The sequence below is a fragment of the Macaca fascicularis genome, chromosome 1, assembly GCF_037993035.2.
Source record: "Macaca fascicularis isolate 582-1 chromosome 1, T2T-MFA8v1.1".
Classification (NCBI taxonomy): domain Eukaryota; kingdom Metazoa; phylum Chordata; class Mammalia; order Primates; family Cercopithecidae; genus Macaca; species Macaca fascicularis.
In genome coordinates, this window is record NC_088375.1 from 167,821,048 (window position 1) to 167,848,223 (window position 27,176).

The window sequence follows — 27,176 nt, forward strand, 5'->3', positions numbered from 1 at the left end:
GGAATTTGGTTTAAAATAATTTTTACCTTTCTGTCTCTTTATCTAGGCATAATGTCCACTGCCTGGGATTTGTATGATTCTTACAATGCTATGGAACTTTTATCTTTATCAGTAAAACCATCTGTGGTTGAGTCAAGTAGTGAAACAAATGTACTTCCTAAAGATCAGGACCAAAGATTGCCAGGGAGCACTACAGAAAAAAGTGAGATTTCATTTATTTTAGTTTTTTTGAATGACTTTAACATGGCATTTTTAATACATTCTTTTTTGGCAGTTACAATGTTTTCTTTCTGATGGACCATGAAAAGTACAACTTTTACTCAGAAATAGCACTATTACTCTATCACGTGGTCTTAGACTTAACTGAAAGATTTACATTTTTCTTGGATATCTGTCAAGAATTTTCAGTTTGTCTCTTTCTCTAGTGTACCTTTCCTTTTGCTCTTAAACCCTGTTTCATACATGTGAGTTCCATTATTTTCTATCTCCCTTTCTTTCAATTAGATTACTTATGAGAAAAAGGTATACTAGCTCTATGACAACCTAAAATGGATTTATACATTAACAACAGTGGCTCTTAATTTAGGGCTCTTTTACTTCCCCTGGGAACATTTGGATGTCTGGAGACATTCTTGTTTTTCGTGACTGAGGGCATCTACCGGGGATACTGCAGAAAATCTTTCAGTACACAGGACAGTCCCTGCAACAAAGAATTTTCAACCTAAAATGTCAGTACATGTACTGCCATGGTTGAGAAACCCTACACTATAACTTTAGCTTCTAGTATTTTAATTTTTAAGATGAAATGTTATAATTAAAATCAATACAAAGTTGTAACTTTCCAAATAAATTTCGCAATGTGGAAGAAGCTTTACTAAGACTAGTTATAAGAAGTTTGCTCAATTCCACTTCTGAATAGTTTATAGTTATCTACTTTTACTTTTCCTATTCTGAAATGTTGTATCTTTTTCTTACAAAATTGTTTTACTGCATTTAGGTGATGGTCCTTATTTTAGAATAACTAAAACCTGATACATTTTTTGAAGCTTTGGCAAATTTTTTAAATTAAATGGAAATGTTTCTACTTTCACTAATTTTGACCCAAAAACAAATGGAATATTTTCAAGTTCAGTAAATCAGTAAGTATAAGTATTTTGAAATAACAAGTTTAAAGAGAATTAATAATTTCCAGAAAACAATTATCTTATTTATAATTGACTACATTTCCTTAGGAGACTATAGATCCCAAAGACCTTTCAACTTGTTCCTTTTTAAAAATCTCATTTACTAGTCTCTTTGAATCTTAACTTTCAATAAGTGGCCTATATTCATTCCATAGTTCTTTAAGTATGTTTATGGTCATGTAGACTAGAGTTACGTTTTACTGAAAGTTGTTTATAATGAAGAACAGTTAATTTTCTAAGAGAATAATGAAGGGGAAGAATAAATTATTTAGTATTAGTTATCACTAAAGAAACATTGTTTTTGTTAAGCACGAATGTCTATACAATAGGTTTACTTGTAGAAGCTATCAAAAACTGCTCAGAAAAATCCAATCTTAGACTGGAAATTACATTGGGACTTTATATTAGATCTATTTCTTCCACACCATTAAGGCCATTGACCTACAAAAATGTACAAGTGCAAAATCCCCCACAAAAAATAAATCTCAATTTGTGAATCTTTCAGAGTATTTCATGTGTGTATGGGTGTGCTTTTAAAAACCAAAAGGGATAATAAAATCATATTCAATAACTACCATAGAAAATAAAGATATACTTTTTTTTAGTATTATAGCCAGTCAAGGGAGTAGGGGAAACTAGAATTAGGATAAGAAAGTTAAAAAATGGAAAGAAATAGGGAACAAAGCTGAATAATCAGATTTATTGAAAATGTGAAAGAAATCCAGATGAAAACTAGGACTAGTTACCTCTGAGGTCCTTTTGACACTGAGATTTTTATAGTAGAAACAGAAAGGAAAAAAAATTAAATATGGTCCATATTTGATTTAAGAAATATTTTTATTTCATTTAAACTTTGAATGTATTATACAAGTTGCATTTAACCTTCTATTTATCATACTCAAGGGGAGAAAAAGTCCAATAATATTTACCTTTGAATGTAAGACTGTATCTCAGTTGATAGAGAAAAATGATTTTTCTTCTGAAATAGTGCTGTAGGTTTAGAAAATTGGTTAATAGAATTTTCTGGTACAGTTTTAGATTTACAGAAAAATTAAGCACATAGTACCAAAAGATCCATAAAATCCCTTCATCTCTCTACTTTCTGTGCACAGTGGCCCCTATTATTAATATTTTGCATTAATGTGGTATATTTGTTACACTTGGTGAACCAATGATGATACATTATCATTAATTAAAATCCATAGCTTACATTAAGTTCCATGCTTTGTGTTGTATAGTTCTTTGTATTTTAACAAATGCATAATGGCATGTTTCTACCATTACAGTTTTATACAGCAAAAAATTAATAGTTTCACTGTCCTAAATATCCCCTGTGGACCACCTATTCATCATTTCTCCTTTCTCTTGTACCCTTGATAGTCACTGATATTTTTATTTTTATTGTCTTTATAGTTTCGTCTTTTCCAAATTGTCATATAGTTGAAGTCATACAATATGTGTAGCCTTCTCAGACTAGCTCCTTTTACTAAACAATATGCACTTAAGCCTCCTCTATGTTTTTTCATGGCTTGACAGCTCATTTATTTTTGTCACTGAATAATATTCCATTGGATGGGTATACCACAGTTTGCTTATATATTCACTTATTGAAGGACATCTTGGCTGCTTCAAATTTTTTGTAATTTCGAATAAAACCGTTACAAACATTCATGTGCAGGTTTTTGTGTGGACGTAAGTTTTCAACTCATTTGAGTAAATATCTAGGAGCACAATTGCTGGATCACACAGTGAGACTATCCCTAGCCTTTTACGAAACTACCAACTATCTTCCAAAGTGGTTGTACTATTTTGCATTACGTTAGCAATGAGTGAGCATTCCTGTTTCTCATTCTTGCCAGCATTTGGCATTGTTAGTTTTTTTGGATTGTAGCCACTCAAATATGTATGTAGTGGTAGCTCATTATTGTTTTAATTTACAACCCCCTAATGTGATATTGAGCATCTTTATATCTTTTTTGGTGAGATATCTATGTGGATGTTTTGCCCTTTTAAAAATTTGGCTGTTTGTTTTCGTATTGAGTTTTAAGGGTCCTGTGTACAATTTAGTTCTTTATCAGATACATGTACATACTTTCTCCTAGTCTGTGACTTGTCTCTTCATTATTATTAGCAGGGTTTTTCATAGATGAGAAATTTTTAATTTAAATAAAGTCTAATTTATCGATTTTTTTCTTTTTTACATTGGGTTTTTGATGCTATATCTAAAAACTTATCACCATTTTTTCCTGTATGAGAAGGGATATCCTAATCTTCTTAGGGGGAAAGTTTTCAGTTTCTCACCATGATGTATGATGTTAATTGTAGGTTTTATATAGCTGTTCCTTAGCAAGTTCAGGAAGTTCCCTTCTCTTCCTAATGTGCTGGGAGTTTTTATCATGAATGTGCAATGGATTTTTTCTGTATCTATTGATATATATATTTTTTTATATATCAATAGATTATATAAAAAGCTTGTCGATGTGATGGATTACATTAATTGGATCCTGAATGTTGAACTAGCTTTGCATACCTTGAAAAAACTCCATTTGATTATGTTGTATAATTCTTTTTATACATTGGTGGATTCTATTTGCTAATATTTTATTGAGGATTTTTGCATTATTTCCTTTCTTTTTTTTTTTTTTTTTTTGAGATGGAGCCTTTCTCTGTCTCCCAGGCTGGAGTGCTGTGGCCCCGTCTCTGCTCACTGCAAGCCCTGCCTCCTGGGTTCACGCCATTCTCCTGCCTCAACCTCCCGAGTAGCTGGGAGTACAGGCACCCGCCACCATGCCCGGCTAATTTTTTTGTATTTTTTTTTAGTAGAGACGGGGTTTCACCATGTTAGCCAGGATGGTCTCGATCTCCTGCCCTCATGATCCACCCGCCTCATCTTCCCAAAGTGCTGGAATTACAGGCGTGAGCCACTGTGCCCAGCCAATTTTTGCATTATTTTCATGTGAGACATTGTTCTGTAATTTTCCTTTCTTGTAATGTCTTCATCTGGTTTTGGAGTTAGGGTAATGCTAGCCTAATAAAAAGAATTGGAAAGTATTTTCTCTTCACCAATTTTCTGGAATAGATTGTATAAAAATGATAATTTTACCTTAAGTGTTTGGTAGGATTCACCAGTGAAAGCATGATGCTTTCTATTTTGGAAAGTTATTAATTATTGACTCAGCTTCTTTAATAGATATAGGCCTATTCAGATTATCCATTTTTCCTTGAGTGAGTTTTGGTAGTTTGTGCCTTTTAAGGAATTGTTCCATTTCAAGCTAAGTTATACATTTTGTGGGCAGAAGGTCGGGTGCGGTGGCTCACACCTGTAATCCCAGCACTTTGGGAAGCTGAGGTGGGCAGATCACCTGAGGTCAGGAGTTCGAGACCAGCCTGACCAACATGGAGAAACCCCGTCTGTACTAAAAATACAAAATTAGGTGGGCGTTGTGGTTCATGCCTGTAATCCCAGCTACTCAGGAGGCTGAGGCAGGAGAATCACTTGAACCTGGGAGGCAGAGGTTGCAGGGAGCCAAGATCGTGCCATTGTACTCCAGTCTGGGCAACAAGAGTGAAACTCCATCTCAAAAAAAAGAAAAATGTGTGGGCAGAGTCTTTAACATTATTTCTTTATTATTCTCTTAGGTCCATGGAATCAGTAGTGATGACACCTTCCATTTCTCATACTGACAATTTTAAATATTCTTTCTGTTTTTCTTGGTTAGCCTGGCTAAAAATTATGGATTTTACTGATATTTTCAAAGAACTAACTTTGGGTTTTATTAATTTTCTCTAATGATTTTTTGTTTTTGAAGTCATTGGTTTCAAACTTTTCTTTTTTTTTCTGCTTGCTTTAGGTTTATGTTTATTTTCTTTCTCTAGTGTCCTAAGGTGGAAGCTTATATTGCTGATTTTAGATCTGTCTTCTTTTCCAATACATGTATTCAATGTTAAAATTTTTCTCTAAGAACTGTTTTTGCTGTACCACACAAATTTTGATAAGTTGTATTTTCCTTTTCATTTAGTTCAAAATATTTTAAAATTTCATTTGAGACTTCTTCTTCGACCTATTTGTTATTTATAAATATTTTGTTTAATCTCCAAATATTTTGGGATTGTCCAACTATCTTTCTGTTATTTAATTCTAATTTAATTCCTTTGTATTCTGAGACTATATGTGATTTCTATTCTTTTAAAGTTTTCAAAACATGTTTTATGATCCAGAATATAGTCTATCTTGGTAAATGCGCCATGTGAGCATGAGAAAAATGTTTATTTGTTGATAATGGGTTAACTATTTTATAAATGTTATTTAGATTCAGTTGATTGCTGGTGATATTCAAGTATATCTGGCCAGGTGCAGTGGCTCCCCCTGTAATCCCAGCACTTTGGGAAGCTGAGATGGGCGGATCACCTGAGGTCAGGAGTTCAAGACTGGCCTGGTCAACATGGCAAAACCCCGTCTCTACTAAAAATACAAAAATTAGCTGGGTTTGGTGGTGGGCATCCTTAGTCCCAGCTACTTGGGCGGGTGAGGCAGGAGAATTGCTTGAACGCGGAAGGTGGAGATAGCAATGAGCCCAGATCACGCCATTGCACTCCAGCTGGGGCAACCAAGAGTGAAACTGTCTCAAAACAACAACAGCAACAACAACAACAACAACTAACCTATATCTTTACTGATTTTCTGTCTGGTGATCTGTTAATTACTGATATAGAGGAGTAAGTCTCCAACTATAATAATGGACTTGTCCTTTCAGCTCTATCAGAGGGCTTTACATATTTTGTAGTCTTGTTTTTTGCACCATAGACATTTAAGATTATTATGTCTTCTTGGAGAATTCACCCATGTTTCATATGTAATGCCCCTCTTTATCTCTGATAATTTACTTTGTTCTGAAGTCTGCTTCATCTGTAATTAAATGTAGCTACTCCAACTTCTTTGATTAGTGTGTAGGCAGTATATCTTTCTCCATTTCTTTAATTTTATTCTATTTATATCTTTCTATTGAAAGCAGACAACATTGTTTTAAAGTGTAGGTTTTGTTCTTATTGAGGTATGGCAAAACCAACAGATCAGGAGATGATTGCCATTGCAAAGATAGCTTATTGTTATACTCACAGATCTCAAGAGAAGGAGACATTTCATGCCATGAACTACATATATAAGTACCAGAGTTGGTCAGAAGGCAGAGAGTAATGGGGAAAACATGGGCAAGAGCCTTTATTGTGGCTACTAGGGAAAGGAATGGTGAGGCAAAGTAGGCAAGTTTAGGATTGGCTAGTTTGAGTAATTTCAGTGGGCTCTGGGGTTTAGTGCATATTCCTAGTTGTCTTGTAGCTGGCCCTGGGAGAATTAGGGCAAGGGAATAGTGACTGAGTGGGAAAGCTCTGTTAAGGAGGCAGTTGGGTTATGGTCTCTGGTTGATTGGTTTGCATATGAAAGGTATGCTATCAGGTGAATCCTTCACTATCTTTAGGAATTGGCTAATGCTAGTGGGGGCAGTTCCTGCAGGGTTAGCAAGGCCCCAGGATATCAAAGCATTAAGTACAAAGAGAATTGATACCTTTACTGTATTAAGTCTTTCAATCTGTGAACATGGAGTGTGTCTCCATTTATTTAGATCTTTGAGCTTTTTTAATTTTCATTTTTATTTATGTACTTATTTTGAGACAGAGTCTTGCTCTGCCACCCAGGTTGGAGTACAGTGGCGTGATTTTGGCTCACTTCAATCTCTGCCTCCTCCTGGGTTCAAGCCATTCTCCTTCCTCGGCTCCCGAATAGCTGGGATTACAGGTGCACACCACCACACCTGGCTAATTTTTGTATTCTTAATAGTGACCGGGTTTCACCATGTTGGCCAGGCTGGTCTTGAACTCCTGATCTCAGGTGATCTGCCTGCCTCTGCCTCCCAAAGTGCTGGAATTACAGGCGTGAGCCACTGCACCCGGCCAAGATCTTCCTTAACCTTTTTTAAATCAGCATTTTGTAGTTTTCAGCATTCAAGCCCTGTGCATGTTTTGATAGATTTACACATAAGTATTTTTTTTCTAAGCAATTGCACATAGTATTCTGTTTGTTTTGTTTGAGATAGGGTCTTGGTATGTCACTCAGGCTGGAATGCGGCAGCACAATCATGGCTCACTGCAGCCTCAACCTCCCAGGCTCATGCAATTCTCCTACCTCAGCTTCCCAAGTACCTGGGACTACAGGTGTTTACCACCACACTCAGCTAATTTTTAAATTTTTGTAGACACGAGGTCTCACTATGTTGCCCAGGCTGTTCTCGAACTCCTGAGGTCAACTGAACTTCTTGCCTTGGCCTTTCAAAGTGCTGGGGTTATAGGCATGAGCCACTGGACCCAGACAGTATTGTGTTTTTAATTTGGTGTCTGCCTGTTTATTGGTAGTATTTAGAAATACAATAGATTCTTGTATGTTTTTCTTGTATGCGGTAACCTTGCTGAATACGCACATCAGTTCTAAGAGAATTTTTGTATTCCTTGGGATTTTCAGCATACACAATCATGTCAACTGCATTTAGGGACAGTATCATTTTTTTTTCTGTCTGATATACATGCCTTTTATTTCCTTTTTTTTACTTTATTGCTCTGCTAGAACTTCTGTCACTATATTGAATAAGAGTGGTGACAGCAGACATTCTTGCCTTTGTTCTTGATTGTAAGAAACAATTCAGTCTTTCACCATTAAGTATAATGTTACCAGTAGTTTTTTGTAGATGGTCTTTTTCAAGTGGAGGGACATCCTTGTCTCAGTCAGTTTGGGCTGCTGCAACAAAGTACCCTAGGCTTGGAAGTTTATAAATAACAGAAATTTATTTTTCATGGTTCTAGAGGCTAGAAGTTCGAGATCAGAATGCCAGAATGGTTGGGTTCTGGTGTGGGACACTTGTTGTAAATTTGTTTAATATAGTTGCTCCCTTGTCATTCACTTTTAGGTGTGACATAAGTTGTTTGAAACTGTGTTGTACCCCCATCACCTTTAGCCTAGTTAAAACATAAAACTTTGCTATGTGATTGTGTGCCATAGAGCCCACTTGTTCCTCATCTCACAGGCCTAAAACTCAATATACCCTACAGCTGCTGACCATGATAAAACATAATGGTCAACACTAGAATCATGTAAGTTCCCTGACTCAGGCATGTTTTCTTTAAGCTCGTCAATCCATAAACCTGTGGGAAAGCCTAAGGGGTAATGCCTATGAGGCATAGTTCCGCATGTCTTCTCTCTTTCTCACTCCCTTCCTGGTGATTGAATTCTTTGCTTCCTCTGTGCTTCTCATTAGCTTCTTGTTAGGAGAATAATAACCAGTAATGTCTCTGAGACCTGTGAGTAACACATTTTTGCTGTTTTGTGCATTTTGGTTTCACTTCCTCATGGTGTCTCACCTGACCAACACACCTGAATTTATCATTCCACCTGGTCAGGGCTCTTCTAGACAGTAGCTATCTTGGCCTATAGCTACTTGACTGAGAGAACTCAAGACCAAATTAGAAAGAAGTTATAACAATAAAAATCAGAACAACCCTCTTCCATGTTGCAGATTGCTAACTTCTTGTATCCTTACATGGCAGACACAGAGCAAAAGAGCTCTCTTGGGGTAACTTTTTCAGGACACTAATCTCATTCATGAGGGCTCCACTCTCATGACTTAACTATCTCCCAAAGGTCCTACCTCCTAATCACCATTACATTGGGGGTTAGAATTTCAACACATGAGTTTATAGGGACACAATCATTCTGTCCATAATACCCTGCTTGTTTCTATTTTTCTGAGAGATTTTTTTTTTCATAAATGGTTGATTTGTCAAGTGATTTTTCTGAATTGATTGATATGATCATGTGATTTATTTTCATTGGCCTAAACGTAATGGATTACTTTGATTGATTTTTTAACATTGAAGAACTCTTTCATCCTAGAATAAACTTCAATTGGTCATCATGTATAATAATTCTTTTTATATATTGCTGAATTCTGTGTTGTAATATTTTGCTAAGGATTTTTATGTTGATGTTGATGAGAGATAATATAGCTTTCTTTTTTGTACTTTGTCTCACTTTGTTATAATAGTTTCATAAAATGAATAAGCAAGTATTCTTTCCTTTTCTATTTTTGGAAGAGGTTGGGTAGAATTAGTGATAATTCTTCTTTAAGTTTCTGGTCGAATTCTTTAGTGAAATCATCCATCCTTGGTGATTTTTTGTGGGTGAGTTTTTTAAACTACAAATTTAATTTTCTTAATATTCAAATTATATTATTAATATTATAATTTGTAATAGTTTTTTTAAATAATTGGTTTATTTTATCTAAGTTGTGAGATTTATCTGACGTAGAGTTGTTTGTTATTATCACTTTGATGTCTGTAGGATCTGTAGTATCTGCTATTTTACTCCTGATTTTGGTAATTTATTTCTTCTCTCTTTTTTTCTTTGTCAGTCTGATGGAACATTGTCAATTTTGTTAATCTTGTCAAGGAACCAATTCTTTATTTCACTGACTTGTTTCTAATTTCATTTACTTCTCTTCTATTTTCTTCCTTCTCATTGCTTTAAGTTTATTTTGCTCTTTTTTTTCTTCTTCTTTTTTCTTGAATTGGGAACTTATTGACTTGACTTTCCTTCTTTTCTAATGTATACATTTAATGCTGTAAATTTTCCTATCAGTGCTGCTTTATCTGTATTCCACAAATTTTGACATGTTGTGTTTTATTTTCATTATTACATATATTTTTTATTTCCCTTGAGACTTCCTCTTTGACACAGATTATTTAGAGCATTTTTTTTTAAGATTCTAAGTGTTTGGAGATCTTCCTGTTATCTTTCCATTATTGATTTCTAGCTTGATTCCACTGTGACTGGAGAAGACACTATGATTTCTCTTCTTTTAACACACTATGATTTCTCTTCTTTTAAATTTGTCAAGGTTTGTTATATGACCTAGAATGTGTATTCTGCTGTTATTAGGTGGAATATTATATAAATGTTAGTTACATCTTTTTAGTTGATGATGTTGAGTTCATATATACCCTTGCTGATTTTCTATCTCTTTATTCCATCAAAATTTTATGTGACCATTATTTCTCTTTTCAGTTCTAATAATTTTTACTTTACATATTTTATAGCCTTGTTTTTTTTTTTTTTTTTTTTTTTTTGCATAAACACTAATTATTGCTATGTCTTCTCGGTACAATCATAACATAATGTTGCTATATATCCCTGGTAATTTTCTTTGCTCTGAAGTCAACTTTATATGATGTTGATATCGCCCCTCCTGCTTTCTTTTGGTTAATGTTTGCCTGCTATATCTTTTTTTATTTGTTTACTTTCAACCTATCTACATTGTATATTTGAAATAAATTTATTGTAGACATCATATGTTTGAGTCATGTTTTTAATCCAATTTTTTTTGCCAGTCTTTATCTCTAAATTGGTATAGGTAGACCATTTGTATTTAATGTTTTATTGGCATGTTAGCCCTTAAGTCTGCTGTTCTTTTCTGCTTATTCTATCTTATCTATCTTATGTTTCTCTCTTCTTCCTGCTTTCCTGCTGCTTTCTCAAACAATTTTTTTAATTCTGCTTTAATTTACCTGTAGTGTTTTGAGTTTATGTGCAATTTTTATTATTTACTTTATGTATTCCATTATGCATACACAATAGTCCATAGATGTTGACATTTTACCAGTTCAAGTAAAGTATAGAAACCTTACCTCCCTTTAGATTCCACCCCCATTTATATTTGCCTTAAATATTTCTTCTAAGTATTTAGAAAGATATTTAGATATATAAACATTTAATATTTAGACATTTAAAACTATATCAGACAATGTAATAATTTTTGCTTCAACTGTCAAACATAATTAAGAAAACTCAAAAGAATAAGAAAAGTATATCCTATTTATCCTTATTTTCTCTCTTCCCACTGTTGGTTTTTCCTTTCAGATGTTCTAAACTTCCTTTCTTATTTTCTTCCTGTTTAGAGAATTGCCTTTAGCCATTCTTTAGGGAAGACTTTATTTGTTTATTTATTTATTTATTTGAGACAAATTCTTAGTATTCCTTCATCTGAGAATACAATATCTTAATTTCCTCTTTATTCCTACAGGATAATTCACTGGGTGTAGAATTATTCCCATAGGAAAATTCACTGGGTATAGAATTCTGCATTGACCATTCTTTCCGCTCAGAACCCCAAGAATGTGTACCACTTTTTTCTGGCCTCCAGGGTTTCCAGTGAGAAATCTGCTGCTATTCAAATTATTTTCCACCTAAAAATAAGGTGTCATTTCTCTCTTGCTGCTTTCTAGAATTTTTTTTTTTTTTTTTTTTTGGTCTTCTGTTTTTAGAAATTTTAGTATGGTGCATCTTGGTGTGCATTTCTTTATCTTCATTGTGATTTATTCATTTCTTGAATATATTTGTTGTCCTTTGCCAAATTTTGGAAGTTTTCAGCTATTGTTTCTTTAAGTACTTTTTCAGGCCCACCCGATTTCTCCAATCCTTGGATGATAATGATTTGAATGGTACATATGTTGTTATGGTTGCAGAGGTTCTTGAGACTCTTCATTTTTTTCAGACTTTTCTGTCTGTTTTAAAGATTGGGTTATTTCCATTGTTCTCTCTTCCAGTTTACTGATTTATTTGTCTTCCATTCTGCTGTAGAGCCCATCCACTGAGTTTTAAATTTTAGTTATGTTTTTCACTCCTAAAATTTCCAGTTGATTCTTCTTTTCATTTGCTAAGACTTTCTATTCATTAGCTGAGACTTTCTATCCCTTTGATGATACTTTCTATTTTTTCATTTGTTTCAAGTGTGTTCATAAATAACTTGTTGAAGGATTTTTATGATGCTTGCTTTAAACTCTTTGTCAGATAATTGTAACATTGATGTTTGTGTATAGAGACTTTTTCCATTCAAGTTAAGATTTTCTTGGTTCTTGCTATGATGAGTGACTTTCAATTGAAACCTGGACATTTGGGGTATTGTAAGAGTCTGAATCTTTTCTAAACTTCCATTTAAACAGGCTTTGTTTGACACTGTTCTGGCAGGGGAAAGTGGGAGTCACTGCCTGATTATTTCCAGGTAGGGGTAGAAGTCTATATTTGCCACTTGACCTCCAGTGACATTAGGGGAAGTGGTGTCTTCATTACCATGGGGCAGTGATAGGAGCTCCAGTTTCCATTGACAACACCATGGCTAGGAGGTATAGGAATGCTTCATTAATGCCATACATGTGGCCTACACTGACACTACACAGTGGGGGTTGTTCTCATTGCTGCTGGGGAGTATTAAAAGTTTTGACTCTTCACTAGTCCAACTCTGACTACTCCAATGGGAAGAGGGAGGTATACTTTGTTACTACTAGATAGGCTGGAATTCCAGGCTCTCCCAGCTGATCTCCACTGACACTGTAGGAAGGGGACCACTATCATTATGTTTGGTAGGGATGAAAGTCCTGCCTGCCTGCTGGGCCTTCTCTGACACCATACACAGTGAAAAGTCAGGGATTTGGGATGCCTTGTTACAGCCTAGTGAGGGTGGAAGACTAGGCTCCCACTTGGCCTTTGTCACATGGGTGGAGCTACAGTTTTTTCTATGCTTGGCTGGAGTAGAATGGCTGCCATCTAAAAGCTTTCTTTCTTTCAAGGCTACACTTTTCCTGGTCCTTTGGCTAAAGAGAGGAGGCTTCTTTCGGGGACTTTTTCTTGCTTGTGCCCATTGGTGTTCCCAGGTTGCTGACTTCTTCAGCTCCATATCTGGAATATATAAGGCAAAAAGAATACCCATTCCTTCTCTTCACCTTTCAAAGACTGCTTATGTTTGTTGTTTTCTAAAATTTCCAGTGTTTTTAGTTGAATTTAGCAGGAAGAATAAGGAGAAGTACGCTCCCTCTATCTATAAAGGTAAAGAAGCAAGAGTTTCCTTCATTCTTTTTTTAAAATAAGAGTTTACTAAGTAGTGTGGTAGGCAGAACAATAGTCCCGCAAATTTGTGCACACCCCAATCCCTGGAACCTGTGAATGTGTTACCTAACATGACAAAAGAGATTTTCCGGATGTGATTACAATGGGGATCTTCAGATGGAAAGATTATTCTGGATAATCTTATTGGGCCCAATCTAATCACATGGGGTACTACAAAGTAAAAGACCTTTTCCAGCTGTGATCTGGGAGAGAGATGTGATGACAGAAGAAGGTCAGCAGGAATGTAATCAATGTTGCTGTCTTTGAAGATGAAGGAAAGATTGTGGTGTCCCCCAGAAACTGAAAAAATCAAGGAAACAAATTATCCTTTAGAACCTTCAGAAAGGAACAAAGCCCTATCAACTTCTTGGTTTTAGCTCAGTGACATCTGTTAGGCCTCTAATCTACTGAACTATAAGATAAATTTGCATTGTTTTAAGCCACTGTGATTTGTTACAGCAGCAATAGAAAACTTAATACAATAGTATAGTATTTCTATATAGCAATAATCAAATCAGACCTTTTTCTGAAGACTGATCATCTTATTTCAACTTGAATTTTAAAAGAATAAGGATAAAAATTACCTCAGGAGGTTATCATTGCCTATGTTCTGAAAAATAGTACCGTTTTTGATGGTTAAGAATTTCAGGCTGGGCGCGGTGGCTCAAGCCTGTAATCCCAGCACTTTGGGAGGCCGAGACGGGTGGATCACGAGGTCAGGAGATTGAGACCATCCTGGCTAATGCGGTGAAACCCTGTCTCTACTAAAACATACAAAAAACTAGCTGGGTGAGGTGGCGGGCGCCTGTAGTCCCAGCTACTCGGGAGGCTGAGGTAGGAGAATGGCGTAAACCCGGGAGGCGGAGCTTGCAGTGAGCTGAGATCCGGCCACTGCACTCCAGCCTGGGCGACAGAGCGAGACTCCCTCTCAAAAAAAAAAAAAAAAAAAAGAATTCCAAAATGAGGTATGTGCATCTTTCATGTGCTTGGTACATAAGATATTCAATAAATGTCTATTAAAGTTGTTGAAAACTGGAGGAAAATAAATACAAATGATGAAATGTCATTTAAAAAATCTTTAGAATGTATGAATCATCCATTTGAATATTTTATCATTGTATCATATTTGTATTTTGTAGATAGTGAAACTAGTTCTCTAATGGACATAGAAAACGTAATTCTGGCAAAAATCCATGAAGATGAGGAAGACCACTCAGATGCAATATTAAAATCTGACAAATTTCATCAGGACTTATTTTTTATGGAACGAGTTCTAATGGAAAATATATTTCAGCCAAAACTTGCAGCTTATCGTCAGCTTCCTGTTTTAAAAGGTATTAAAAAAAATAAACATGTTTAGGCTGGGTGCAGTTGCTTATGCTTATAATCCCAGTACTTAGGGAGGTTGAGGAAGAGGATTGCTTGGGCCCAGGAGTTCAAGGTTGTAGCAAGCTATGATCATGCCACTGCACTCCCGCCTGGGTGACAGAGCAAGACCTTGTCTCTTAAAAAAAGAAAAAGAAGATATTATGTTTAGACAAACTCAAATAATTTTTAAAATGTAAGGGTTTTAGTATATATTTCTAAATGTGATCTCCAGGTTGAGTTATCATTATCAGAGGACATGTTTCTAAAGCTTTCAGCCCTAAATGTGTGAGTAACACTAGAGTCCAGACTAGGATGCCCACAGAAGCAGATTGTCTCAGATTCAAAACTTCCTAAGCATCTATAGCTCTTGGTTCTCCCTTATTCCTGCATTCAATTACTTATTCATTTTTACAGTATCTCTCATATTCAACCTCTTCTTTTCCATTATCGTTGTTACTTTCTAGATTCTTACTTTTGTTACTACTCCCAAATCTATTGCAGGGGCATTCTTCCTGTTCTCATTGCTACAAATCCCATCTCATATGATAACAGAATATTTTAAAGGATTTTAGAGATTATCTTAATCAACCTTTCATCATGTATTAAAAAATACATGAATGAAGAAAATGAAGGCTATAGAAACTTTGTGAGGTTAATAGTAAGTAGAAAAGCTAGACATTCAACCATCTCAAGTTCTAGTTCTCTTTCTGCTATATCAGCGCACTTTGCTTATGTATCCTAAACCACTCAAAAAACCTTCAATGTTTTCCCATTGCCTAGAATAAATTACAAAGCTCAAAGTGTATCATTCAAAAGATATCTGCAATATGGCCACAGATTACTTTGTATTATCATATTGCTTTGGAGACTCTAAAAGTTAACTATATTTAGACTTATCTGGTAGTCCTCAAATAGAACCTACATTTTCCTGCCTTAGTACTTCTAGTTGGAATTTGCTTGACAGTCTATCCCCACCCCATGCTTGCCTATTGTATTCCCAGCTTTCAAATATGGATTAAGGAAACTTCCTTTATGAAATTTGTCTTGATTCTTCAAGTCAAAATTAATCTATATGGTTACATTTGAAAAGAAAAAGGTTACAGAATAGTATGTGTGACAAATGGTTGTAAATCTTTTTGCCTGCATGCATCTAGAAGAATATTGAAAAACTGTGTTCCTTCTATCACATTAGGTTGATATTTAAACATTTTAATCACTTATATATATGTATTTTTCATCCTATATTTAAAGAGTTGTAAGGTTGCAATTCACATAGTACTGTGTATATTGACATTTACAAAACAAAATGTAAATGTAACAATGTAAATGTTACTGTTGGCACATCACTTCTTTCAACACATCTAAGAAATAAAAATACTCTAGCAAATGTTTTAATGAGGTAAGATTTATATACAATGAAATATATATTTTAAATTATATATAAAAATACATTTTGAAAATGTATAAACTGGAGTTACCAATACCTTAATCAAGACAGAGGACCTGTCTATTAACCCTAAGAGTTACCTTGTGCAGTTTTCCAAGTAAACCTTAACCCCACTCCCCAACCCCCACCACACACACACACAGGCATTGTTCTGATTTCCATCAATATAGATTAACTTTCCCTATTCTGGTATGTCATATAATATAAGTGGGTTCATAAAGTAAGTATTCTTTTGAGTCTGGATTCTTGCATTCAATATCAATGTTTTTGAGATTTCCTAGGTTGATGCGTGTATAAGTAGTTCATTTTTTTCCCCAAGTAATGCTGTAGTATATGAATATACCATAATGATTTGTTTATCCATTCACATGTTGAGGGACACTTGCATATTTTCAGTCTGGAGATATTCAGAGTAAAGCTGATATGAACATTTTTGTGTGAGCCTTTTGGTAAATGGATGTTTTAATTTTTCCTGTGAAAATACCTACAAATGGGATTATTGGATTACTGAGTAGATGTTTAACATTTTAAGAAACAGTAAAATACTTTTCCAAAGTGGTTATACCATCTTATACTCGCACAGCAATGTGTAAGAGTCTCAGTTGCTCCACATTCTTTATAACACCTGATGTTGGCAATCCTTTTAGTGTTGTTCTAAAAACTGAGTTCTTGTTTATGTGGTTTATTTTGGTCACTTGAATATCTTCTGTTTACTGTTTGGTCAAGTCTCTTACCAATTTTAAAGTTGAGTTGACTTTTTTTTAAAAATTATTTTAAAATTTTTCTTCTTTTTTTTTTGAGATGGAGTTTCACTCTGTCACCCAGGCTGGAGTGTGAAGGCACAATCTTGGCTCACTGCAACCTCCACCTCCTGGGTTCCAGTGATTCCTGCCTCAGCCTCCCAAGTAGCTGGGATTACAGGTACCCACCACCATGCCCGGCTAATTTTTGTAGTTTAGTAGAGACTGGGTTTCACCATGTTGGTCAGGCTGGTCTCAAACTCCTGACCTGAGGTGATCCATCCTCTTCAGCCTCCCAGCGTGCTGGGATTACAGGGCATGAGCCACCGTGCCCAGCCTGAATTGTCTTTTAAAAACTCAAGTTGTAAGAGCTTATTTTTATATACTCTGGATACAAACCTTTTGTCAGTTACATATTTTGCAAATATTTAAGTCTATGGATTGCCAATTTATTTTCTTAAAAATTTTTTGATGAACAGAAGTTTATTTTTGTGAAATCTAATCTGTCAATTTTTTCTTTTGTAATTAATTCTTTCCATGAGCTCTCTAAAAAATCTTTGCCTGCCGCAAGTTTGCAAAGTTTTCTTATAGAAGCTGTATAGATTTAGCTTTTATGTTTAGGTCTACTATCTATATTGGATTGTTTGTTTATTTATTTGTTTATTTTTTGAGACAGGGTCTCACTCTGTGGCCCAGACTGGAGTGCAATGGCCCTGTCTCAGTTCACCGCAACTCCCTCCTCCCAGGCTCAAGGGATTCTCCCACCTCAGCCTCCCTAGTAGCTGGGATTACAGGTGCACACCACTACTGCCCGGCTAATTTTTGTATTTTTAGTAGAGACGGGGTTTCACCATGTTGGCCAGGCTGATCTTGAACTCCTGACCTCAAATGATCCATCCACCTCGGCCTCCCAAAGTGCTGAGATTACAGGTGTGAGCCACTGCGTCTGGCCTATTTTTATTTTTAACAAATTTATTGTGTATATTTAAGGTATACAACATGATGTTACAAGATAAATATATAGTAAAAAGGTCATTATAGTGAAGCACATTAACATATCTATCATGTTATCTATTTTGAATTAATTTTTTTATTAAGGGACTAAGTTAAGGTTTAAAGATTTTTTTTTTTTGAATCTCCAGTTGTTTCAGCACCGTTTTAAATAAGAGTTGTTCCCATTCTGGGATTATAGACATGAGCTACTGTTCCTGACTCCTTTTCTAGTTTCTTAAAATGGAAAATTGGATCATTGATTTCACATTTTTTTCTTGTCTAATATAGATATTTAATATTTCAAGACTTAGCATAAAGCGATCGTGGTCAAGATAGCATGCTATTGGCAAGAGAATAAACAAGAATATAGAATAGAACAGAATAGAGAACCTAGTAATAGATCTGTCAAAATATAGTCAGCTGATCTTTGACAAAAGAAGAAAGGCAATACAATAGAAAAAAGATAGTCTTTCAACAAATGGTACTAAATATGAACCTAGACATAGACTTTACACCTTTCACAAATATTAACTCAAATGGATCGTAGACCTGAACGTAAAATGCAAAACTATAAAATTCCTAGAAGATAACATAGGAGAAACACTAGATGACCTTGGGTCTTAGAATGACTTTTAAGATACAACACCAAATGCATGATCCATTGAGAGACATAATTGATAAGCTGGGCCTCATTAAAATTAAACACTTCTGCTCTGCAAAAGACACTGTCAAGAGAATAAGACGACAAGTCACATACTGAAGATAATATTTTCAGAAGACATTTCTGATAAATTGCTATTATCCAAAATATACAAAGAACTCTTAAAACCCAACAATAAGAAAAATAAACAACATGATTAAAAATGGGTAAAAGACCTGAAGAGATATCTCACTGAAGAAAATATACACATGTCAAAGTAGCATACAAAAAGATACTCAACATCATATTATTTTCTCTTCTTCTTGTTCTTGTTCTTCATCCTCCTCCTCCTCCAACCCGCCCCGCCTATTTTTGAGATAGGGTCTTGCTTTGTCACCCAGGCTGGAGTACAGTGGCACAATCATGGCTCATTGTAGCCTCAGCTTCCCTGGCTCAAGCGATCCTCCTGCCTCAGCTTCTGGCTTAGCTAAGACCACAGGCATGCACCACCACACCCAGCTAATTTTTAAAAATTTTCTGTAGAGATGAGGTCTCACTTTGTTGCCCAGGCTGATCTTGAACTCCTGAACTCAAGCTCCCCTCCCACGTTGGCCTCCCAAAGTGCTGGGATTCCAGGTGTGAGCCACTACACCTGACCTTTCAATATCAGATTTCATTAGGGAATTGCAAATTAAAACAACAATGAGGTATCACTGCACACTTATTAGAATGGGCAAGTCCAAAACACTGACAGCACTCAAAGCTAGTGGAGATGTGGAGCAACAAGAAGTCTCATTCATGCTGATGGGAATGCACAATGGTATATCCACTTTGGAATATTGTTTGGCCGTTTCTTATAAAACTAAACACACTCTTGTCTGGGTGTGGTGACTCATGCCTGTAATCCCAGCACTTTGGGAGGCTGAGGTGGGCAGGCCACTTGAGGACAGTAGTTCGAGACCAGCCTGGCCAAAATAGTGAAACCCTGGCTCTACTAAAACATACAAAAAATTAGCCGGGTATGGTGGCAGGTGCCTGTAGTCCCTGCTACTCATTAGGCTGAGGCATGAGAATTGCTTGAACCCAGGAGGTAGAGGTTAAAGTGAGTCGAGATGGTGCCACTGCACTCCAACCAGGACAATAGAGTGAGACGCTGTCTTCAAAAACAAAACAAAACAAACAAACAAACAAAAAACCTAAGCATACTCTTACCATACGATTTAGTAATCTGTTGATTAACTAAATGAGCTGAAAACTGTGTCCACACCAAACCTGCACATGGGTATTTATAGCAGTTTTACTCATAATTGCCCCAACTTAGAAGTAACCAAGATGCCCTTCAGTAGGTGAATGGATAAATGAACTATGATACATCCAGACAATGGAATATTATTCATCACTAAGTTATCAAGTCAGAAGCAGACCTGGAGGAAATTTGAATGCATATTACTCTGCAAATGAAGCCAATTTGAAAGGCCACATACTATGTGATTCCAACTGTATGACATTTTGGGAAAAGGCAAAATATGGAGACAGTAAAATGATCAGTAGTTTCCAGGGATGAGGGACCAGAGAGGGATGAACAAGAAGAACACAGAAGATTTTTAGGGCAGTGAAATTACTCTATATGGTACTACAATGGCAGATACGTGTCATTATACATTTGTCAAAGCCTGTAGAATATACAGTACCATGAGTGAACCCTAAACTTTAAAATGTAAAACTATGGGCTTTGAGTGATAATGATAGTAAACCAGAAGCAGTAACACATTCTTGAGGGGACTTCAGAGATTATTACCACTGTCAAGGACTTGAAATATGAAATATGCAGGGATGTTGATACCCACCACATTTCTCATTCAACTCACATATGTGGCATGTGTAGAAAACAGATGGATCTTGGCCAAGTGCAGTGGCTCATGTCTGTCATCACAGCACTTTGGGAGGCTAAGACAGGAGGATTGCTTGAGGCCAGGCGTTCAAGACCAGCCTAGGCAATATAGTAAGACCTCCCCAACCCCCGCATCTCTAAAAAATGAAAATAAATAAATTTAAAAACTGATGGATCTTGGAGAATGACAGTGGATTATTATTATAAACTTAACCAGGTGGTGACTCCAATTGCAACTGTTGTTCCATAAGAGGTTCATTAAGGAAATTAAGACACCTCCCTTGTACCTGATGCAAATGCTTTTTTTTCCTGCCATGTCTGTTGGTAAAAACAACCAGAAGTCATTTATTTTTAGCTGGTCAGGCCAGCAATATACCTTCACTGTCCTACTTCAGGGGTATATCAATTCTTCAACCCTGTACCATAATTTAGTCTGCAGGGCTCTTTCCCTTCAACAAGATAACACACTAGCACATTAAATGGATGATATGCTGATTGAACTTAGTAAACAGGAAGTAGACTTCAGTAAGACATTTTCCTGTCAGAGGGTGGGAAGTAAAACTGACAAGATTTCGGGGGACTTCTACCTCAGTGAAGTTTCTAGGTGTCATGTGTGTGTGGTGTGGGATATGTTGAGCTGTATCTTCTAAGGTGAAGGATAAGTTGTTGTACCTGGCATCTTTTACAACCAAAAAGAAGCACAATGTCTAGTGAGTCTCTTTACATTTTAGAGACAACATATTTGTCATTTGGATGTGCTACACTGGCCCATTTATTAAGTAAACAGAAAAGCTGCTGGCTTTGAGTTGGAACCCAGAACAGCAGAAGACTCTGCCACAGGTCCAGGCTGCCCTTCACGGTGCTCTGCCACTTACGCCATATGATCCAGCAGATCTGATGGTGCTTGAAGTGTCAGCCATGGGTGGATAGGCTGTTTGGAGCCTTTGGCAGGTCCCTCTAGATGTAGAGGACAATGATCTTTTTATTGGATTAAACTTTAGAACCTGAACCTGAAGAGCCTGAAGACTTTTTAGAAAGTGCAACACATGAAGAAGTAGAGGAAGAATCTAAGAAGGAGGAGGAAGAAGAAATACATGCAGAAGAATCAACAATACCCGCCAACTTGGAACGACTTTGGTCTTTTTCCTGTGACTTAACCAAAGGCCTCAATGTGAGCAGCCTTGCCTGGAATAAAACAAATCCAGTAAGTTATGAAACATTTGAACAATTCTGTTTCTACCATTGAAGGGAAATTATCAAGTTCGAATAATGAAGAATTGCTTTCCTTAGATATGGGACAAGGAATTTAAATTGACCATAACTTTGAGTTTTAGAATGCCCCTAAAACAAGTTCCAGTTTAAAAAGGGGGAAATGCAAATAGTTACAAAATAATGTTTTTCTCCTTTAATGTAGTAAACATTTAATGTATAAAACATTACCATTTTTATTTTAGGGGATCTACTTGGGACATGGCATTCTCTGAATTCATGTTAGATATGGATAAGTAAACTAGAGGATTGGTAGATTTATTTAATGTATACCAAAACTCATGTGCCCAAATTTATATTAGTCTCAAAGTAGTCATATTTGGAAGTGTATACTTAATCTAGTGACCCTACAAGTGTGCAAAATAATTTTGAGATTCCTTAAAATACTGTTACCACTGATATTAGCAAGTACTTAAACAGCACTTAGTACGTAGCAGGCACCATTGTGTTTTAACTGTACTAACACAACAACCCTATGAATTAGATACTATTATTCTTCTCATTATGTTGAAAGGAAACTGAAGCACAAAAAGCATAAGTAATTTGCCCAAAGTCACACCGCTAGTAGGTGAAACAGCCAAAATTCAAATGCAAACGTCTGGCTCCATAGTTCTTGCTCTTAACTCCTACACTGACAAAAGTCATCTTGAGGCAAATAAGATGAATTGTCAAGTTGGAGAATTATATGTTTGGTTGTAAAAAAGAGAGAATTGCAGAGTAATTAGACTAATTTTCTTCTGGGATTTATAAACTGGTTCTGAAGGTATTTCCCAGTTAACAATTCCAACAGTTTTTCAGGTAATGGCAGTATCTTTGATATAAATATTTATATCGTTGAAGCAGTCAAAACCAATTTATTTAAATTATATTATATTTTGTATGTTTAAGAATTAGCCTTATTATTTTATTGCCACACCTTATCAGGTGCTTTGTGCAGACATGACAGTTGTCATAGTTATTAAAAAACCAAAAGTCTATAATCATTTCCATTGAAATCTAAATAACACATTATTTTAATTATGTGTATTATTTTGTAATAAAGTAAAGTACTTTTATTATGAATTTATCTTTATAAAACTATATTTGGGACTGTCTTGTCAATTAGTGGAATTAATTTTAATTAATTAATTTTTTGGAGAGATGGGGGTCTTGTTTTGTTGCCAAGGCTGGTCTTGAACTCCTGGTTTCTAGTGATCCTCCTGCCTTGGCCTCCCGAAGTGCTGGTTTTACAGGTGTGAGCTACCATGTCTGTCCTGTAAATAGGATTTAATAAATCTGTAATAAAGATATATGAAACATTTTTAGAAACTGAATATACTAGCATTTTAAAAATTAATGCATTGCTATGGAGATTAAATTAAATAATTTTGAATGAGCCTAAATGCAAACATATTACAGATGGAATCTATAATATTTATTAATTCATTGTATAAATATTTAGTGAACATTAACTCTGTGCCTAGTACACTGTTAAGGCACTAGAGACACAGTAGTAATGAAGTTATACATAGACCCTACCTGTATAATAATTTTGAACGTGCTATGATGAGGAAATAAACAGTGCTGTGGGGACACATACAAGAAGCTCTTGAATGTTTCTTAGAGAAAGTAATGCCTCTGCAGAGTCTAGAAGAGATAAATAGGGATTTGTCAATATCAGGGTGAAAGGGTAGAGTAGTGAAGACTGTTTTTAAGACAGAGAGAATTGTGGAGAGATTATGTTGTCCCGAAAGTAAGGTGGTGATAAGAAAATGTAATATTCTAAAATTAAAGGTATTCTGGTTACAGAGCAGAGGCTGGATTTGTTCAGTTATTACGCTTTTGCCTATTTGTATTTACATATGCATTTCTAGAAATGACCTCCTGTATAGGCAGCTCATGCTGCCTTAGCAAAATATTATAGACTGGATGTCTTAAAGAACAGCAATTTATTTTCTCATAAATCTGGAGGCTGGAAAGTCTAAGATCCAAGGGCTGCTGATTCAGTTTCTGGTGAGAGCTCTCTTCCTGGCTTGCAGTGGCTGCCTTTTCACTGTGTCCTCGCATGGCAGAGAGAGATCTATGGTGTATTTTTCTCTTTTTATAAAGTCACCAGTCCTGTCTCATTAGGACCCCATCCTTTATAATCTCATTTAACCTTAGATTCCTCCTAAAACCCCTATCTCCACATACAATCATATTGGAGGTTAGGCCTTCAACATATGAATTTTAAGGGGACACAGTTCAGTCTATGGCACCTACCTTTAACTTGTGTCCTTTATTTTACATTTGAAATAATTAGGTAGTCCTCAAAAACTCAAAATATATTATAACCTATTAACACAATCTCAGAAGACTACCTTAATATGTAAAAGAACTTGTTAGCAATTGGTTATTTTTAGGTGCTTATCTTTCAGTCTGCAAATTAGAAGCGTTACACTGATTAATTTTTTTGCTTAGGAATATGGAGGTATAGAGTAAAAACAGATGGTGTACTGGCATTTTTTCCTCTCAGTAGAAATGTCTTACTACTATTTTTAACACAGCTCATTAATATATGTCTTTATATATTTACCAATATTTTAATGCTATCTTCTCTTATTTTTAAATGTATTTTTCTGGTTTTCAGGATCTTTTGGCTGTTGGCTATGGGCACTTTGGATTTAAAGAGCAAAAAAGAGGATTGGCTTGCTGCTGGTCAATAAAGAATCCCATGGTAACCCAAACAAGAATAAGAAGCATTTTTATCTGGCTGTTGACAAAATTCTCATAAAGTATATAATTACATGTAATAAATAAAGTCTAGAAAATTTTATCAATTAAGACTATTTGGTTTAACTCATAGCAATTAAAATTTGTTCTTGTTGACATAGGGTAAAGAGAATTCATTTATAAATTCATTCAGTAAATATTTATTGAACATGTACTATATGCTTATATATGATGATGCAGAGTTGAACCATTATTGATTTTCACAGCTAATTATAAAGAAAAATGAATCTGTAAATGAAAATCCTTTGAAAATTATGGGTTTTGTTTGTTTGTTTGTTTGTTTGTTTTTCTTTTGAGACAGAGTCTTGCATTGTCGCCCAGGCTGGAGTGCAGTGGCGTGATCTTGACTCACTGCAACTTCCACCTCCTGGGTTCAAGCGATTCACCTGCCTCAGCCTCTCAAGTAGCTGGGACTACAGGTGTGTGCCACCACACCCAGCTAATTTTTGTATTTTTAATAGAGACGGGATTTCACAATGTTGGCCAGGATGGTCTTGATCTCTTGACCTTGTGATCCTCCTGCCTCGGCCTCCCAAAGTGCTGGGATTACAGGCGTGAGCCACTGCAGCCCAGCTGAAAATTATGTTTTTAAAATACCTGGTGGTTTCTTAATATATGAATACCTCCTTATCACCTGACTGTTATTCTCAATAGAAATAAAATAAATTTATATGACCTTCTTACTGTCATACATTTTTCAGAGAGAATGAATATAAAGAATCATAGTAGTAATTTTGCTAAACAGCCCTAGTCAATCTGTTACTTTAAAGTTTTATATTTAGTTTTGATTCACAACTGAAATGAAAGTGGAAAACTTACAGAAGGGCCAGAAGAGCATATAAAAATGACTAAAATTTTTATAAATACCTCTAGTCTGTAATATCTGTAACAGTGTTTGAATAAACTTAGCTATATGTCATGTAAATCTGGGTTTATATAGCATAAAAGAAAGGAAGAAGCAATTTTAAATGTGGAGGGATTGACATTGGATTCATCATCAGTAGTCTGTCTTCTTTTTTATGTAGGTGGTTAAAAACAGGAAAGGATTTAAATTAGACATTCAAACAAAACAAACTCTTCATGGGGTTGTAGAACAGAGTAACTTGTAACTTGGGGAGTTTTAGAACTTTCTCTCTTCATTCTTTAGATATTCCAAGCATCTGAAACAAATACTAGAATACAGGAATATATGCTAGATGATTAGTTTTTTGTTCCCATAAGAAGGTAGACATGTGATGGTAATACTAATCCTGCTGAAAGATTACCAAAATATTATTGTAGAAGGCTGTGCTGTACTTCCCTTCCTTCTTTCCTCCCTCCCTCCCTCCCTCCCTCCCTCCCTTCCTTCCTTCCTTCCTTCCTTCCTTCCTTCCTCCCTCCCTCCCTCCCTCCCTCCCTTCCTTCCTTCCTTCCTTCTTTCCTTCCTTCCTTCCTTCCTTCTTTTCTTTCTTTCTGAGATGGGGGTCTCGTTATGTTGCCCAGGCTGGTCCCAAACTGCTGGTCTCAAGTGATCCTCCCACCTCAGCCTCCCTAGTAGCTAGGATTCCAGGAGTGAGCCCCCATGCCCAACACTCTATTTCTTAAAGTCATTGAGTGCTGAGGATTCATACTTGTATGAAAGGAAATGACCAAGTGAAGTTTTATTCTTTTCTGTACTGGAAATGAGGAGGACAGAAGTAACTGAATGTGGGCTAACTCTGCTCACATACCCACTGCCACCAAACTAAATCTCAGCCACCATTATATTCTGTCTTACTGTAGTCTACAAAAACAAGTTGAAAATGTAATTTTTTAAAATTTAGTGGCCAGAACGTATTTATCAGAGTCCATATGGAGTTACTGCTGTGGATTTTTCAATTGGAGCACCTAACCTTTTAGCAGTTGGCTACCACAATGGCACAATTGCAATTTACAATGTACGGAGCAACAGTAATGTTCCAGTTCTGGATAGTAGGTAAGAACCTGAGAATTAGATAAATGTATAATACATGCTTTTTCAGGAGGATTTACTCTAATGTTATTTAGTTTTGAGTAAATATTTATGTCGTTACTGAGAGTGATACCATTATTTTTGAAACATTTAATAATCCCTCATGTTGTCTCTGCAGCTGGAATGGTGTGTCCTAATAGCTCCTTCAACTTCTTCTCTGCCCATTTCACTAACCAACTTCCTCTGGCTTCACAGTTTATGCTTATTCTTAAACTACTGCTTTGGTTTCACTTCTTCCAGGAAATTTTCCCATTCCTTTCTTTTGTGCAACCTGTACATACCTTTATCATAGCACTTATCATATTATATATAAAATTATGTATGTGTATATATATCTAAATCTATCTAATCTATCTATCTATCTATCTATCTATCTATCTATCTATCTATCTATCTATCTATCTATCTATCTTACTAAGAAGGGTATAAGTTCCTTGAGAGCAAGGATTGAATCTTACATACCTTTCTTTCATCAGCATGTCATTGAAAATTGGACATATAACAGGAGTCTAGTAAGTGTTTGATGAATAATTAATGAATAAATGAGTTATATGAGGAAAGCCAAAAGGTTAGAGGTGAAAGATATTAAAAAGACTAGGTTTTTGTAATAGACAAGATACCAATGGGGCATGTTTGTAAAAGTGTTTGAATAAACTTAGCTAGAACTAGAAATAACCATTAAAGCAGAGGCTCCTGAACTTAACTTCAAATTATTTGCAGTTTTGTAAGCATGGGCCTTTGTGCTTGTTTCTGGGAAGAGGGTCCATAATTTTCACCAAAAAATCAAAGATATGTATGATTTTTCAAATGTTCAGAACTGATTGCATTGGAGGGTTTGTATTAAAAATCAAGGTAGTCAGTACCATGAAAAAAACATCACATTAATCTGATAGGAAAAGAGAGTAATCTGAGAAGTGAGTTTA

The 27,176-nt window shown here is 35.6% G+C and overlaps 1 protein-coding gene across 1 annotated transcript in view; it reads left to right on the plus strand.

Annotated features, from left to right (window-relative positions):
* The window catches only part of DNAI4 (dynein axonemal intermediate chain 4), a 106,335-nt gene that overhangs the window by 60,341 nt on the left and 18,818 nt on the right, over positions 1-27,176 (plus strand). Inside the window, 5 exon segments of the mRNA XM_005543105.5 lie at positions 47-202; positions 14,304-14,498; positions 21,245-21,447; positions 24,121-24,207; positions 26,066-26,217. Of these exon segments, the coding sequence (XP_005543162.3) occupies positions 47-202; positions 14,304-14,498; positions 21,245-21,447; positions 24,121-24,207; positions 26,066-26,217 (793 nt within the window).